This window comes from Rhamphochromis sp. 'chilingali' (assembly GCF_963969265.1).
Source record: "Rhamphochromis sp. 'chilingali' genome assembly, chromosome: 11".
Classification (NCBI taxonomy): Eukaryota; Metazoa; Chordata; class Actinopteri; order Cichliformes; family Cichlidae; genus Rhamphochromis; species Rhamphochromis sp. 'chilingali'.
The window spans coordinates 31,269,496-31,287,977 of NC_137938.1; the positions used below are offsets into that span (position 1 = coordinate 31,269,496).

Sequence of the window (18,482 nt, forward strand, 5' to 3'; positions counted from 1 at the left end):
ATCCTTCATGCTCAGAAAAGAAAGAAAGAAGGTTCTTAGTGAGGGTACTCAAGGAGCTACTCAACCTTTGACCAACCGGTTGCGAACCTACAACATTCTTGCCGTAAGATTATAATACAGTGGTCCCTCGTTTATCACGGGAGTTACGTTCTAAAAATAACCCGCGATAGGTGAAATCTCTGAAGTAGCCAGCTTTAATTTGTACAATTATTATAGCTGTCTTACAGCTGTAAAACCCCCTCACTACACACTTTATACACTTTTCTCAGACAGGCATGAAAATTTCTCTCATGTTTAAAAACTACCAAAGTTGAAAACCTTCGGCCAAAAAATAAGTCCAGTGTTATAGAATGACACCAAAGATCAAACCCTGTTTTCAGGTCCAGAACATGGGAATAGAGCAGCTGCGAGAGAATTCAACATTAATGAATCAATAGAGGAAGCAAGAAGAATGAGTTGAGTAAAGTTTGAGTTGAGTAAAGTTTGACTTATCTGACTGTTTTGTTTCCCTTAATCCCGTGCGCCTTATGGTCTGAAAAATACGGTAACTTCTAGCTTCCTTTAGCATGTCCAGAAGTTCATCCTTTTGTGCGATGGTTAGCATCGTCCTATGCCTTTTGGGTGCTACCGCAGGTGCCTTTGGCGGTGCAAAACGTTTCATCGACATTGTTGTGTTTGTTGGGGAGAAAACTTACAAACATACAGTACAGCACTTCAGAGTCACACTGCTAGTGATCGAAGATTTATGTAAATTCGACAAGCTGAATGCATTCTGTACTGTACATGAGAAAGGCACGAGACTGACTGACAATTGTCTACAGCCAATCAGGATGCAGAACACAATGCGCTGTAAAAAAAAAAAAAAAAAGAAGAAGAAGAAAAAAAAAGCATACACAAAAAAATCCGCAAAACTGCGAAGCCACGAAAGGTGAACCGCATTATAGCGAGGGACCACTGTACTTACCAAACTACCTATTCTCTTTTAATCCAACAGGTATCAACAAAAGGTCCTCAAAGACTCCAAGAAATACAAAAGGGCAGGATTTTCTATCACAAGTAATTGAAACCTATCAAAAGAAATTAGCAGGTGAAGACAGCCTATGAGAAAGACATCTGGTAAAAAAAAATAGACACCTGGAACAGGACTGTATTAGAAACAGATAATTCGCAAGACTTGTTTTAGTCCCACAATTAAACAGCTTTAATGGAGCCAAAAGATGAATCTTATTAAAATCCCGTTCATTATCCAGTGCTGTTAGACTTACGGGAGGTCTTGGAGGCTAGCACAGTAACCTTGGCTCCTGACAGAAGCTGGAAAGCCAAACTATTCCCATCCTTATCTTCTGATTTTGCTGAAAACTCTGCAGAGAGAGACAGAAAGACAAAAAACTATGAGATGAGACAGATAGGACAGGCTATCGTGATATAGGATGCCAACAAAGGAGAACAAGATACAGTCGCATGTACAAACACAAAATAAGCTTACACAAATCTCTATTCACACAAAAAGCACACACTCAGTATGAACACTATATGTGTGTGTTTAGACGTCAGAGCTGCTGACTGTGGCCGATTGTTAGATAACTGGGAAGCAGAACAGACGTTCCCAGAGCTCAGACCTACACACACACGGAATCACAAATAAACACGCATAAACAGACTCGTATAAATACACAACCACACACCGATACATAACCGTTGATTATTCATATAAATGTATACACATTCGCACAGCTACACATCTCTCATTGCCTTCACTAGCTTTCCATTCATGCTTAAATCATCTGGTTTTGTGTAAAACACTTAGGTAGCCACGTCATTGATTATTGGCTATTACGAATCATTAACTGTAAGATGTAGTCAATTCAGAAGAACTAAACAGACACACACACGGTAAAGTGTGCATGAAAAAAATTGTTGACATTTTACTGATTTGTGCTTTATATAGTATTCGTTCCCTATTTATAACTTATACCTAGAGCTAAGCTTTTGGTGTGGGTTTACGTTTCAACGTGTGCACAAGCCAACCAGTTGCAATAAGTGGACAACCCACTTTAAACAAATGCACATTAATACTGCATACCGATCTCCACAGACAATGACTTAAACAGAACAGCGCACTTTGGTTTCTGGAAATCTGTGATTCAAATACAGAACCTTAATTGTTTGGGAAACAGAGCGCCACCAGCACATCATTGTCAAGTGTTTTCATACAGAGTGAGTGTGCTATTACCTCGGAAGATGGAGCTGAGGTCAACTGGTGGCTGGTTGGTGTCCACAGTTATCTTAAACTTGGTGGCTTTGGGTGGAGGACAAGCGACACACACCAATGATGGAGGAAGATTGAACCTGGACTGGAGGACCTTGGGAACTCCTGCAAATAAGAACCATCACTATAGTCAGAAAAGATTCTCAAAAAGGTAGACTATTTATTACTATTATTATTATTATTAATAAAGTAATTCTGCATTGCTCATCTTAAAATCTTAAATCGAGGCCTCGATATCGCAGTTAACATTTGTTCACACAGTCAACAGTTCAGGTATTCCTATTGCATGAGCATCTGAGAGCTAGGAGAACGAGAGACTCGACATCAACGCCAAGTGTGGAGGTGAGTTTGTCAAAGATCAGAAAGGGAAGTTTTGAAAAAGATGGTGGGGACTGACTGACAAGAAAAAAGAAAAAGGAAGTGAGGAGGCGAGTTAAGGCCAACTACAACTATGTTCAGAGTGTATGGAGTGCTGAGCTTGGCAGAAATGTACACTTAGCTAGAATAACAGTGCGAGGGAAAGGAGCGATGGAGGAAAACAGTTGTTAGGAAGAGATGGAGCGAAGTAACCAGAGGAGAGGAGGTGAGCTAATGACAGGAGAGTTGAGCAGAAAAACAAGTGGAAATAAACCAACATGTGAGAGAGAGAGAGACTGAAAGGAAAATAATATGAGAAGGGACGGTTTAATTAGGGAAAGTTCCAGGTTATTACAGATAGTAATAATTACCCACAACTACTGTGCACCTTTTCCTCCCAGACAAGCAATTATTATGTGATTATGTGAATAATTCAATTTGGTTTGAATGTATGCACTGAGGCCTAGAGAGAAAAAGCAAAGAGGCAAAGCCAAGGAAAACAGTAGAAAACAGGGGAAAAGGAAGATGGAGAGAGAGAGAAAAAGTTCAAAGTTTTAAAGAGCAAGACGGACTGAGGCCTGCTTTCTTCTTTCCTCACTCAGCTAAATTCTCAATGACCCTTCGTTCTGGATGGCTGGATAGTTAAACAACACATCACTTCCAACAAACACAACAAAGAGGGTTAGATATACATGTTGTCAAAGTGAATATGCTGCAGATTTACTAAATATAAAAATCAATCTAAACGCAAACTATTCTCAGCGCTGTTAAGTAATGTTACCGGTCATGACACGCCGATCCATTTTTCACTTTTTTATCGTCCAGCTGACTGTTCAGTTCCTGCCTTTGAACATGATCGCCTTAACACAGAAAATATCCAATTCGGATCTCCAAGAAAATACAATTTCCCGTTTTGACTCTATAAAAAAACAATTTGATCTTTTTTTATGTGCTTTTGCATTCAAGCTCATTTAATAAACATCACAAATTTTTTAAATATATAACAGATGACCAATGTGTTTTAAAGTAACATTGATGATAATCAGGGCAGACATGATGTGCGCTGTGATGGATTGGCTGACTCAGGCAAGTTTCAAGTGTTTCCAAGTTGAATTTCACAACATACTGAAATGAATGAAAGCACTGGCTGCCCGAAAGGAAGGAAGGAAAAACATTAAAAAATCAAAAACACCAAGGTATCAAGTAAAGGTCGTTATAGCTTTGGAAAATGATCCCTACTAAGGTAAAGTTTATAGGATATATAGTGAATGGTGAATGCAGCCACTTAAATCCTTTTATTATGTGTTCTGATGGTATTTTTTTTACCCTCATGGTCCTTCCCTACTAAGGTAATAATAAGGGATGTTTTATGTTTAAAACACAATTCAAACACTGTTTGCTTAGTCAGGCTGGTTTTGTTGATCTTACCATTTAAACAAGAAACTCTAAAGAAATGCTAAGATGGAATTGGAAAGCAAGAGGAGGAAATATAAACACATAATAAAAGTTACAAGTAGGGAAAAATGACAAAGAAAGGACAAAGAGATGGAAACAAATTAGAGGAAAATAATGCTGACAAAGTAACAAAGAGAAAAAAAGAGTTGAACATGGAGAAGAAAGGACGGTGAGACAGACAGGGAAGAATGAATTGGACTAATAGGAGGTGGCATAGGTGTGTGCACACTTATCGCCAACTTCATACAGTGTTATGAAGCTGTGTTTGCCCCCTTCTTGAATCCTTTTTGCATATTTGTCACACTTACATGTTTTAATCAAAAAATTTAAATATTAGACAAAGATACGTTGACTAAAAACAAAGTGAGTTTTTTTAAATTATGATTTTATTTATTAAAAGAAACAAGCTACCCAAACATACGTCACCCTGTGAGAAAAAGTGATTGCCCCCTAAACTTAATAACTGGTTGTGCCAACCTTGGCAGCAAGAACTGCAATTGGCAACAAAGACTGCAATCAAGCATTTGTGATAACTGGCAATAAGTCTTTCGCAGAGCTAGAGAGGAATTTTGGCCCACTCTTCTTTGCAGAATTGTTTTAACTTAGCCACACTGGAGAGTTTCTGAGCATGAATGGTCTGTTTAAGGTCATGCCAAACCATCTCAATTGAATTTAAGTCTGGACTTTGACTAGGCCACTCCAAAATCTTTGTTTTGTATTTTTGAATCATTCAGAGTTAGAATTGCTGGTGTATGTGGGATTATTGTCTTGGTGCATGTCCCAAGTGCTCTTAAGCTTCAGGGTATGAACTGATGGCTGCACATTCTCCTTCTAGTAGAGAGGAGAAGTCATGGCACCATCAATTACAACAAGTCGTCCAGGTCCTAAAGTAGCAAAGCAGCCCCAGACCATAGTATTATCATGTTGGCATGATGTTCCACAGAAGTTTTTCCCAAAAGTCTTGGGGATCATCAAGATCATTTTTGTAAGATAAGCCTTTGTGTTCTTTTTCGTCAGCAGTCTTTTTTGCCTTGGAGCACTCCCATTTTTGCCCAGTCCCTTTCTTATCGTTGCGTCATTAAAACTGACCTTAACTGATCAAAGAGAGGCCTGCAGTTCTTTAGATTTTATTCTGGGTTTTTTGTTATCTACTGGATGAGACGTCAATGCACTCTAATTTTTAGGCCAGCCATTCCTGGGAAGGTTCACCACTGTTCCAACTTCTCTGACCCTGATTCACTGCAGTCCCAAAGCCAATCTATCTACATAATGCCACAATCTAAAGACAAATGTCTTTAGACCTCAGGAAGGTTTCTCTCCTTAATAAATAAATTCATTTATTCATTCTCCACCAGAGTACATCCTGGAGAGATCGCCAGACCACCATTCACACTGACATCTATGGCCAATTTTAAATTATGAATCAAGCTAACCCCACTAAATGCACGTCTTTGGACTGTAGGAGAAAACTGGAGTTCCCACACAGGCACCATGTGGCCCAGGTTATTTTTGTCTAAAATTTAAACTCGGTTGATTATCACAAAAAAAATCTGGAAAACAAACAAACGAGAAACGAGGAAAATACTTCTGGTCACCTCCAGTCCAGAGTTTTATGCATGGAGACACAGTTAGTGTGTCTGTGCTTGTGTCTGTGTTGCTGTATTCATTACTACAATTGAACAAGGCCAAAATGTATTTAAAAAAAAAAAAAAATCCCCATACATAACCTGTTTCTCTTGAGGCTGTCTCAAAAAACAAATAAATCCCCATAGACTCAAGGTAAAGTGTCCAGATGAACAGGATTAAAAGGCATGTCTATAGTCTGGTACAAATGAACAGTTTCTCTTAGTTCTTAACAATTGTATTAAACTCATCCAAGTAGATTCTGCCACAGGCAGCTGTAGAACGGTGTAGCTGCTAGACCTCACTGACCTGGACCTCTCAACATTATACGTGATGTTGGTGCACTTTGGGGTAATATATTCACATACATGAGTTCTACACAGTCCTAATTATTTATTTTTACTGCATATTATTTATATTTGTTTATATTATTTATTTTTTTCATTTTATTATATTCGTTTTTTACAATAACCCCAGGGATGACTAAAAACAATTATCAAAGAAATGCATACATGATCTTTAACTAACATTGAGATCAGTGATTTTGACTGTTTTATTTCAAAAATGACTTGGAATATGAAACATACTTTTTCATCATCAAGATTTTAGACTAATTAGATGAGGTTAAACTGCATAAAGTGATTAAAAAAGTGAAAAAGCAAAGAAAGAAAGGACCTGATAAGATGATAACAACTCCGATGTTAAAGAGTTACAAGAGGCAAGAAATGTTGTGTGGTCTCAGACACACAATGTTCATCTATCAATGCTTTCTAAATGCAGATAAATGATACATGTTTTTGTAGATGCATATCATAACTATTTTAAAATAACTCAAATACAGAATATCTCTGCTAAAGTTGCACTCTGAGACACGCAAAGTAAATGTTTAATATTGTAGTTTGTTATTTTTTTCTCTGTTTTAGTCAGTTTGTATGTTGAGAAGGACGTCAGCAGAAAGAAAAACAGCAAATTGTTCAAATTGTTGTTGTTTGAGGAAATGCTTCAATTCAGAAACTGGAACTGAGGCCTGCAGTAAGACTAAAGCCAAAGAATAAGTGGCTAAACACAATTTCTCAGCTACAGTAAACTGAGGTTTCCCTGTTTTTCTTACAGATTCTTTAATCCATCCACTGCCTCTCCTGAGTCTTCTGTAAGCTGTTGATGTTTTGGGGATGTATAAATTGAAAAAAAGTGTAGGTGCATTTGAATCTACAAATCACACATTGTGACCTCTAACCCCTTAACTTCCTTTCTGATAGCTCCTAGCAAAAACAGGTGGGGTTGGGAAGTGAGATAGAGGAAATAAAGCCATAAAGTCATTTCTATTAACAAATGTTAAATACTTAAAGTCACAATGTACTGTAATTGAATGGAAGTGTACTTCCATCGCACTGTAATATGAGAAGACTGATTCCAACAGATGTATCTTTGCGGCACAGTATGTCAGAGACAGAGGGGGGAGAAGGAAGGGGAAAGGAGAGAGAGAGAGACCACAGAGTTTATTTAAGAAGGAGACCACTGTACAGTATCAGGTTCTTACTACAGCAGTGGTGATGTCACTCGTGTGTTTGTGTCTATATACATTCAGAGATGTGTTTGCATGTCAATCGACTCTGCATTTCATGCACATATCCTCTTGCCTTACTTGTGTGTGGACCCAAGCAAAACAATAAAAGTTAAAAATAATAATAATTACCGCACAGTCTGGTCTTCAATAAATCATGTGCACATGCTACAACTAACCTGCACTACACGTTGGCATTAAATATCCAGGTGAGTTCCTCCGCCTCTCTTATAGTGTATTAGTAATCTGGCATTTATGCTCTGCATAAATCTATACACTGTTATTTAACAAGGCGTGATGGTTTAAACAATCCTAAAACTTTTGTTTCCCAAAGCTACGGTCCAGTTTGTACTGAATACAACAATTATCTAGGGCTACCCATGACTCGGGACAGGAGATCCAGTGGATCAACCCTGATGGTAGGGCTGCTGTTTTGTAGTTCATCATATTCAAAGGTGTTTTGTGTAGAATTCTAGCTAGCATACTAGAGTTTCACTTATGTCCTACATATTTTAAATCAACTGACAACAAGTTCTCACAGGCCTGTCAGAGGGACTCCCATAACCCTACACCAATATTTCCTCTCATAACCAACAGGTAAACTAAATTCTTTAATTAATTAGATTTTTTCCCCTAATTACTAGATTAAATAGTGCTCCTGAAAAAACATGCATCACTGCCCGAGAATCACTAGTCTAGTGAATAAATATCCTCAAAAAATGGCCATACAAACATGTGTGTGTGTACTGCTGCAGAGCCACTACAGATCATAGGGGTCCAGTTCCGTATCAAAGCACACAAACTCACAAACACAAACAATCTTAAATAAATGCCAGTTGACAACTAGGAGCACTACTGCTGGAGTGCATGTGTGCGCAGCAAGTCAACACACTTTATGCTTGTATGTGTGAGACAGATGATATTTCTGTGTAAACTCAACACAGTTTAAAAGAATAAATGGATGTAAAGGGATATTTACATTTTCTATAAAGCGGGAAAATGTGTGTGTGTGTGTATAAGTGTGTTTGTGTATTTGAATTAGAGTATGTGTGTGTATAGACTCTTGCCAAGTATATCACATAACAGGAACATAAACAGTAGGCAGCAGGCTCTTCCTGTATATACAGCTCTGAATGTATGTGTGTGTGTGTGTGTTTGGAAAGTATATGGCGTAGTTTTGATAATCTTTACGTTTCAGTAAGTGTAGAAGTGTACATGAATATACAAGGGTGTGATCTCAGTAGAACATATATATTTAAATTTATTTATGTGTATATCTAGAGTACATGTTTTAATAAAAGACTGTGTTTCTACTTGCTCTAGTCTACGAAGCTCTACGAATAAAGCACTTACCTTTAGGGTTAAGCTCTGCAGAAATGAAAAGGAAAGAGTTAAATGTTATAATATGAAAGGTGAAGGAATGAAAAAACAGAAAGAATTAAGTGTTATCAGTTCTCCCATCTAGTTTTATTTGGTCGGACCAGTAACAAAGAACTGGAAGAACTGGCAAGGGAATTCCCTGAGAAAACCTCCATCTTCCTTCATATGGAAATAGACAGACCTAAAAAAATTCCTCTCAAGTGTTTGGTTTGCCTTCCCACACAACTGGAAAGTACAGCTGGAGGAAAAGGCAGCCATCTGACTCAGCCATACCGATCGTGAATATGATAAGATGTCCAAATCGAAAATTAAATAGTCTATCGTCATGAGGTTTGTGTGGAAATCGGGCTGACGGGATCAACAGAAAGAGACGTCTCTTCTTATAACCTGATCAGTATTAACTCATTTAGAAGAAGAAAACTGTGGAAGGCCTAAGTAGAACCAGAAGGAGCATTCAATTATGATGCAGCGAAACAGTTTTGGTTGATAGTTTTAACCTTCAAATGAAAATATATGAAGGATTTGTGTGTGTGTGTGTGTGTGTGTGTGTGTGTGTGTGTGTGTGTGTGTGTGTGTGTGTGTGTGTGTGTGTGTGTGTGTGTGTGTGTGTGTGTTCCTTGTGGTGATAAAAAAAAAAATTACTTTGTTTTGTGTCTGTCTGTTTATGTGAAGGAAGTCAGGGTTGAAAAAGCAGCACAAAAATATTTGTGATAAGACAGCATCTCTTCTCTGTGCTCCTCAGTGCTATATTTTTCCAGCTGCCCTGGGATTTAAAAAGTCAGCGTGCTGCTCCTCTAACCTTTAGTTCACAGCAACAGAAGTCTGGCAGATTAAACTATGATATGATTGGTTGAAGAGGATTTCCTGCGAAGGTGAATGAGAAGCAGATGGCAGGTTGCAAGCCAATGAAAAGGCAGCGAGGTGCTGAGTCAAAAGGTTCACGTCTTATTAAACCTGATGAAAGTCGCGCTTCCTATGGCTGCCTCTCCTTCCTGTAATAACTCTGCCTCCATCGCTCCCTCTCGTCATAACTCTGCCACTTCTTTAAGAAGCAAGATTTTTTACAGTTTAAAGAGTTTGTATTTCAAAGATATAATTTCATGCCAAGTGCGCAGGATATATACTGTTAACAATACAGGGTACCTAACAATATATTTAGCTGGGTCTGAATCAATTCAATTCAAGTTTATCTATATAGCGCCAAATCACAACTAATGATCAGTTGAACTAATGTCTAGTTGGTAATATTTCCTATGTTTTATTTATTTATTCAATTTTATGCAAAATAAATAAACAAATGCAGAGGTAGCTCTTGCTTTTAAAAGTTTAAATTGTCTTATTAAACAATCATCATCACCATTTGCACATACCGACTTCACGTGCTTTCGTATATATGCACAAACATAGCCAAATACAACACAAGAGACTGGAGTTTGATCCATTTCCTGACAATATTATAGTTTTGCTTTAACTACCTATTTGTTTTTGTTAAAAGTGCATGGTTTTCCTGGCTCTAAAATGTGCCTTTAAGTTTCTTCTCACAGCTGCTTGAGGTTCTTTGACTTGAAAACATAGCTATGGGTCACAATATTACCGCACCCAAATTATTACCACAATTGTTTCCTGGTAATAAGACAGTCTACAATACTCCTACATACATAAAGTTTCTTTCAGTTCTCAGCAGTAATGTTGCTGCAAGCATATTGGTCCTCTGTCCTGACTCACTGATAATGTAGCTCTGCTATACGGAGCATCATTCAAAAAAAAAGAAACATCGACGCTATTGGCAGTTTGATGGCTAATCTACCTGAAATGCAGGATCAGCCGCATACCTACAAAATCCCATAATGTCTTCATATTGAGCAGTATTATCTAATCCTGAAATGCTAAGTCCAGTAATTACTTTGTCTGGGGCTCAGATTACTACTCTACACTGCCAACGAAAAGAAAGAAAAACCATAACGGGGAGGGAAGAAAAAGGAAGAAAAAGACTGGATAAAACAACACAAAAATGGACGAGAGAGAAAGAAAAGTGAGAAGGACCTAAAAGCACCCATTACATTTTTTAAATGTAAAAGACATGTCAAATGGAGCGAGGAGGCTCACATAGCAAAAACCCACGCACACACATACACATGCGTGGATGGATACACACACACAGTAGTGTGTGTAGCTGCTTCTGGCCAGCTGCCAGGCAATGGTCAATCAGTCTTCGGTTTTCAAAAATCTCCTTCAAGTGAAACTCTGGATCCATTAGCTGCTGCGGTAGAATTAGAAAAGTTTAATGTTTCACGGCTGTAAGCCTTTATTATATCAATAATAGCCGAAGAAGCTGAGAAGGTGTTCTTTTTATAATTAATTACAGAGCTCAGAACTGTTTTCATTCTTTTTAAGAGTTTTGGAAATAAAATCTTTTTACTTTCGAAAAATCCATTCTCCACTTTGTAACATCCCTTTCGCGCACAAACCAATGTTTTTATTTGTTTGTTTGTTTTTGTTTGTTTGTTTTCCTTAGATTAACAAGAAAGTACAACATCAGGATTATATTTTCCTCCATCAGTTCACAACTGCGGGCTCGTGGACTGAGAACATAACAGAGGAGCATCTTTGTAAGGCGCTACTTTTCCCACAGGAGATTCACTGTTTGAATCCATGTTCCACAGTGCTGCAGTGTCCATGAACAAAGCACAATGGACAATAAAAGGTTATTATTCTTGTTTTTCTTCTGTCTGCACTGATATATGAGGGCTTCTCATTGAACAGTCTTTGCCTTTTCTGTGGTAGCAAGAGGAAAAAGCTTTTAATATGCCATGAGTGTCTGCTGCCAGCAAAAATTCTGAATAAATGCGAAACTGAAAACTCATGAGGGGTTCAAGATGCCATCCATGAATTAGTTTGTAAAAAAGTCTGAAATTCAATGCCAAATAAACATCCAAGTAGGAAGCACAAATCAGCTAACGGAAATCAATAAGTTCAATGATGCTCATTTAGGGTTTTCGCTAAAACTGATTTTTCAGGTCTACTGACAATAAAAATTTAAAAAAATTGAAAAAAAAAATTTAGAACAAAATAAAGAATATCTAATATGCATACTGTCCAAACACACACATTTAATTAATAGATGCAATTCATCTCTGAACACTCTACAATTGCATGCAAAATATTTGAAAACTAGCAAAACTATAATCCAGGAAAAAAATATTTTGCATGCAATCTAAATTTTCAATAAAAAATGCTTTAAAAGTGCAGATGAGGTTTTGCCCTTTCTAAAACGAGAAATCATCAAGATTAATTTTTTTCTTCTTTTTATATTAACTCATACATAAAATACATTTTGGCCACAAATAACTGGTAAGTGCATAGATTTCTGTCAGCAAAGTAACACTGAGTCACTGCCTTATCCACACGTTGACCAAACACAGTTATGTGCACAGTCCCCCTCAAAGACATATTTTGAGCCAGGAAAAACTCTGCCATCTAAGGTCCTTTCAGATAAACTAAATCCAGCTCTATCAAGTTTTTCAATTCCTCCAAATATCCCCTTAGTGGAACAGAAATACAGAGTAGAAATCTCAAAGAAGCTTAACCCTGAAAACCTGTTTTTGTATAAGGTTAATAAAAAAGTTAAATTAAGGGTTATTAGGATATGCTGTATGCATTAAAATACTAATAAAAATACAACAACAGACAAATATGGTTCTGTACATATCACATGATCTTGCAGCTCATGAGAAAATATTAATTTGCTTTTTTTTTTTTTAAATCTCAAGTTATCCTGTAAAAAAAAACCTACATTACTTGTTTCCTGGCCTGTGGCCTTGCATTCCTCCAAATCTGTTACTAAGCTGTTGTAATACAGAGCACGCTAACAAAGAGAGTTTAGAACATGATCCGCTTGGCAGACGTAGCAACCAACATCAGCATCAGCTGGCTTAACAAAAGTTCCTTACAAATGGATTTCAGGCCTGGTAGTCAAAAGAGGAGTGACCCAACAAAAATACTGCATTGTCCTGGAGACATCAACATATGGAGATGCTGGTCATTCTGGCAAGTTCAGTAAAACAGAAGAAAACAATAAAGGCTGCCAACTAGCTTCCTAGGTTTCCACACGAATTGGCCTAGCAACCAGTGAATCACGGCTGGCTGGGTTTTATGGAAAGTATCCGCACAGTCACAATGTATCTTTGCCTGTTCAGATGAAAATGGCCACTATACTGTTAGCTTGTGTACGAGCTAACAGTATACTGTAAACGCCAACTTGACCACCTGATCCTTCTCAAGTGTGTTTGTGCAGAGCTCTCTCTCAAAGTATTAAGAAAATCAAAGAGGGCCACTAATGAAATTCTTTCTAGATTGTAACAACTCCTGACACCGTCAAGCCTCCTTTGAAGGGCTTAAGAAGTCAGCAGTCTTCTTAAATGTCAGAGCCTTTGTAGGGCTTAAAGAAGGGCACAGTAGCCCCAGGGTGGGATGGTGTTATATAAGTGGGTGGTGTGAAGGCATAATCATCACCCCTGGGTGGGAATGAGGAAAGAAGGAAAGCAACAGAAACAAAGTGATGCATTCCTCCCAAGCCAAGACAGCGTTTAGAGGATGAGAGAGGATGAGATAGGATGAGGCACTGCTGGAGATTAACACACAACCATGGAGTTACAAGGAATGGACTGGTCATTGTTAAAAGATACACTGACAAAGACACAAACAGCAGTGTCTCACGTTGAATGTTTTTAATCAAACCTGTCAGGACATCGGTTTCAGTTTTATTTGCATGTATGTGACCAGTGTTACACTTGTCTGCAGGCCACTACGCTGAAGCTTATTCGGCAGCGCTGCACCGATTTGCCCTTCTTTCTGATCAGCGAGACAGAGTTTTTTCAACGGGGCAGAGCCGAAGTAGGCCTGAATGCGGCATGACTGCTGTGTGTACTTATGAATCATTTTCATATAAATGCATCCACCTGCATTGTCATCACAGCTCCAGCAAAAATAAAGTTTTACTCACGAATAAAGTACAAGCTGTGATAAATGTAGTCATTTACTAAAAATCTAAAGTAGTTCTGGTGACTCACAGATTAAATCGCACCTGGTCATATATCAAAACTGAATGAGTGATTTTTTTTTTTTTTTAAATAAATCCTGGAATCTTTGTTGAGAAATATTCTGATTCAGTAATGGCAGTGCTGTCTACTAATCTACTACCCAGATCAGTTTTGAGGTCCACATTCCCCTCAACACCGCCAACTCTAATTTACATTACATGGCCAAAGGGGAAGTTTTTTAAGATTTTAGGTAAAGCTTCTTCGTTCCATTCCCAGGAAATCTTAATGATCCCTGATTTCAGTCCAACACTTGTTGGACTAATGCTCTTGTATATGAATGGGAACAAGTCCTGCAGCCAGGTTTTAATATTTGGCAGACAGTGGTTGTAATGCATAAGTGTCCTCATAGGTTTGACCATGCAGTGAGAATAAGCTTAATTTACTCCCCTGCTTTTCCTTCCTCATTCTAACAAAGATTGCCTTCTTTTAGTTTATACCTAGGGCTTCTGTAGTTCCCATTTTCCTCTGCTTTTGTCGTCCTCCTCCTTCCCATCCTTTCTCTCAACAATGTTTACCCTCCCTGTTTCTCTTTCTCCGTTCCATTTAAACGTAACTTGTGTGTACCTCATTCATGGTCCCCATCCTGTTATTCATCTGTCTTCATCCTCTAACCTGCAGTAAACTTTTTCTAATTCTACTTACAGTCCACTGGCTCTCTTTCCAAACCCAAGATCAGCTCCCAACATATTCTCCCCAAGCTGCTTGGCTACTAAGATCTGCTGAACTACTCCAGACTCCGTATTTTCAGCTATTTTTAGCAGCACAATAAAGTTTAACAAAAAAGAAACACTTCCCAATATTTCCAGACATTTCACGTTAAATGTGCTTCTGGGGCGGAGAGACTGTTCCACCAACAGAGGCCTGCCAAAGCAAATTCAATCCAAGGGAAACAATAGCAAGAAAACAGGGGTTTTTTTCATGACCTGATTTCTGAACAAATATTCAAATAAATCTTTTTTTTTTTTCTAGGAGGCCCGTGACATTTGAAATAAAGAGTGGTTTTGTTGGTTTGCAAGGGGGAAAGTAATATCTTCCAAAAATATTGCCGGGCCTAGAAACAGATGCCTGGAGGCAGCAGGGGGATGAACTGGGCTTGTCTGGAAAGTGCCCAGATGTCATTACCTCAAGTCAGCACACTGTTAGCAGCTGGTGTTCAACACTGTCACACAACACTGGAAGTGATGTTATAGACCAGAATGCTTCTAACGGCAATGCTGGAACAGACTGATAGATTTAACTCCATCGCAGGAAAGCAGAGCGAAAAGCCAAGTAGGAATAACATCACGCTTGGCTTTTCACTCTGTTTGCAAATTTATGCTACTCTTTGTTAGCTAGTGTTAAGTCATTGTCCAATTTCTGTTAACTTCTGCCTCTGTGAGCTTGTGAGGGTCCACTTGGGTCTGAGAAAGTAAATTTTGTCATCAGACAGTGAGCAAGGCTCTATGATAGAGCCCGACCAATCAGGGATTTTTAAAAGATTTAAAATACTGATGAAGTGGACTTTATTTACCAGGATAATATGTCAAAGCAGTTTAAAAATAAACAAATTTTATTGTTACAAATTGTGGATTACTCTTGTCTTCTTGCTACCACTTGGACCCATCTGCAATACTACTCTATCTATTTAAATGAATTCAACAACATGTAATAATTAGGATAATTGTGTTGTATTCTGTGAAATTGTAAGTTTTAGGTTAAATTAAACATGTCCATTCAGAAAATTTGTCACATGGTTTGGTTTGGGTTTTTTTACCTGTCGGCGAGCTGTAGGACACAGTGATGTCTCCGGTGAGGTCAGCAGGGGGGTAGTGGCCATTGAGAAACGCTGAAAACACCACGACTTTGGATGAACCAACACCTGAAAGCAAAGCACAAACACGTCGCCATTAACACATGCTGTCCTGTTGTCCCTTGCTTACACTATTTATGCATTTAGTCCCTATAATCACAGAAAGTGTGAGAATAGTCCACGATTTTCTGTACATCTAAAAAGGTTTAAACAATAATCCTAATAATATTATCTTTGCTACTTTGATTCTGGCTTGAGCGCTAATATTATTCCTTAGCAAGGATGTAATCTAATAAAAAGGCGCTTCAGAAGTAAATACTGGATGCACTGTAGCTTGAGCCGCACCGTGGACAAAAAGTTTAAATATCTTGACCTTTCTGCTTCAATTTTGAGTCTCACACAATTTGCTATGAAAGTGCCGTAATAACTCACTGGAGTTTCCCTTCAGCTAATTTGTGTTATTACAAATGTCAATGTAATTTTGAGTAAAACTTTCTTACTTTTGGAACAGAAGTACCGATTTTATTCCAGCACTCTTTAAAAGAAAGACATTGAATGATGAATGAGGAAACGGGGTAGTCAATGAAACGCACACACAAAGTGTAAGTGTCAGCTTTTTCAAGATACGTACAGAACAGGACGGAGTACGGTTAATACAAACCAGACCCTTTAATGTGAATACACACACACACACACACACACACACACACGCAGTTTGAACCTCACCATGGAAGGTGACTTATATTATTAACCAGATTTTTTAAAACTGTGAGCACATACATACACACAACACAAACTAATTATATAAGCATGAGGCAGAGGTGATGACTTGTAGCTTCCTTTTGAATACCCTAAATCCAGAGAGAGCAAGATAAAGGGAAAAAAAAAAAAAAAACAAAGGCAGAGAGCGCAAATAAGCTGGAGAGAAAAAGCAGGGCTCAAATATAGATGGAGAGGAAAGGATACATTACAGCTAATGGCTCCATGCAGCAGAACACACACACACACACACATATATATGCACACACAGGGCGGTGAGATGGTGTAATGGGCCGTGATGTTTCTGAGCTCACTCCGTTACAGGTGACTGAATCCCAAGTATGTGTGTATGTGTCCTAATGGAAGCGCAACTTACAGGCATTCTGCAGGTAATGAATGACGGCGAGGAGACGTTGTGCCAAAAGTTTGAGACTATGTCACTGTGTGTTTCAAAATATAACTCAGAACTGTATAAACTCTCATTGAACACGTTTAGCAGGTGTGCGCACACGCAGCCGTAAGCGAAACGAGACCGCTCCAGCTGAGGATAGACAGAGAAGGAGGGAGCAAGATGGATGAGAGGAGATGAAAGGCGAGATGGCGACACCCACTCGCCGACTGACAGAAGAGAAGATAAACGATAAAAAGCAGAGAGAGAGACTTTCTCCGCACTCTTCAGATGTACTGACAGCATGACCTCCTCTCTCAGCTGATCTCATCCTTCTCCCACACTGCTCTCTTCACTTCTCCCACCAAGCATCCATCTCCTTTTTTCCCCCGCGCTCCTCCCATCTCAGCCTCTTCTGAGAAATGGATCTTCTGTTCGACCTTTTCATCTTTTCTGTGTAACAGCTAGACCCCAGCCACTTTGGGGATTTTTAATATCAGTGGTGACACTAACGATAAGTGTAAAAACTAAAAATCACCAGTAAGACAAAATCCCTTGAAGGCTACATTGTGCAGAATGGGCTTATTGAGCTGAGTAAGAGATTGGACAGCTGGTACCACTCATGCCTGTATATTAAATATAAAACTTGAACACAGAATCAAAAACCTAAGATTGTGTGGTTTTCATGGGCTGGAAGTTGAAGAACTTATCACACATTTTAACACACATAACACTTGAAAATGTTGAACTATTCTTTTCTGTTGTGTTATTACAGTTGTGACCTAAAAGTCGGTCATCCCCACATGCTTCAAGGAGTCCATCATTGTTCCTGTCCCGAAGAAACCCCACCCTGCTTCTCTCAATGACTATCGCCCTGTAGCCCTCACCTCAGCAGTGATGAAGTGCTTTGAACGCCTGGTCAGAGACTTCATCATTTCTTCACTACCAGACACACTGGACCCACTACAGTTCGCTTACCGTCCAAATCATTCCACAGACGATGCCATCTCTCATCTCCTCCACACATCACTCACTCACTTGGACACTAGAAGGGGGAATTATGTTAAAATGCTCTTCATCGACTACAGCTCTGCATTTAATACCATAATTCCCTCCACACTCACCACCAAACTGGAGCACCTGGGACTCAGCTCATCTATGTGTCAGTGGATCTCCAACTTCCTAACAGGCAGACCACAGGCAGTAAGGATGGGTGGACATGTCTCAGCCTCCATCACTCTCAGCACTGGAGCCCCCCAGGGGTGTGTTCTGAGCCCCCTGCTGTACTCTTTATACGCATATGACTGTGTGGCCACTACCAGCTCCACCACCATCATTAAGTTTGCTGACGATAGTGGACTTCAGCACTAAGCAGGAGAGGAACTACCAGACCCCCGTCATCAACGAGTGCCCAGTGGAGAGAGTGGACAGCTTCAAATACCTCGGAGTTCACATCACGCAGGACTTGTCATGGTCCTGTCACATCAACACCGTGGTGAAAAAGGCCCGACAGCGTCTCTACCACCTCAGACGCTTGAGAGACTTCCAACTGCCCTCCAAGGTGCTCAGGAACTTTTACTCGTGCACCATAGAGAGCATCCTGGCGGGAAACATCTTAACCTGGTTCGGGAACAGCACCATGCAGGACAGACGAGCTCTACAGAGGGTTGTGCGGTCAGCTGAGCGCACCATCCGCTCCGAGCTCCCTGACCCTCACTCAATCTACAGCAGGCGGTGCTGGACCAAGGCCAGGAAGATCGTGAAGGACCTCAGCCATCCCAACAACAGACTGTTCTCTC

General features: G+C 39.2%; 1 protein-coding gene across 2 annotated transcripts in view; it reads right to left on the reverse strand.

Annotated features, from left to right (window-relative positions):
• The window catches only part of bbs9 (Bardet-Biedl syndrome 9), a 174,741-nt gene that overhangs the window by 115,927 nt on the left and 40,332 nt on the right, over positions 1 to 18,482 (reverse strand). For both annotated transcript variants that reach the window (XM_080897378.1, XM_080897379.1), the window contains exons 14-16: positions 15,501 to 15,605; positions 2,234 to 2,374; positions 1,266 to 1,361 (exon numbers count right to left, since the gene is read on the reverse strand). In XM_080897378.1, the coding sequence (XP_080753504.1) occupies positions 1,266 to 1,361; positions 2,234 to 2,374; positions 15,501 to 15,605 (342 nt within the window). The remainder of the gene's footprint in view (positions 1 to 1,265; positions 1,362 to 2,233; positions 2,375 to 15,500; positions 15,606 to 18,482) is intronic.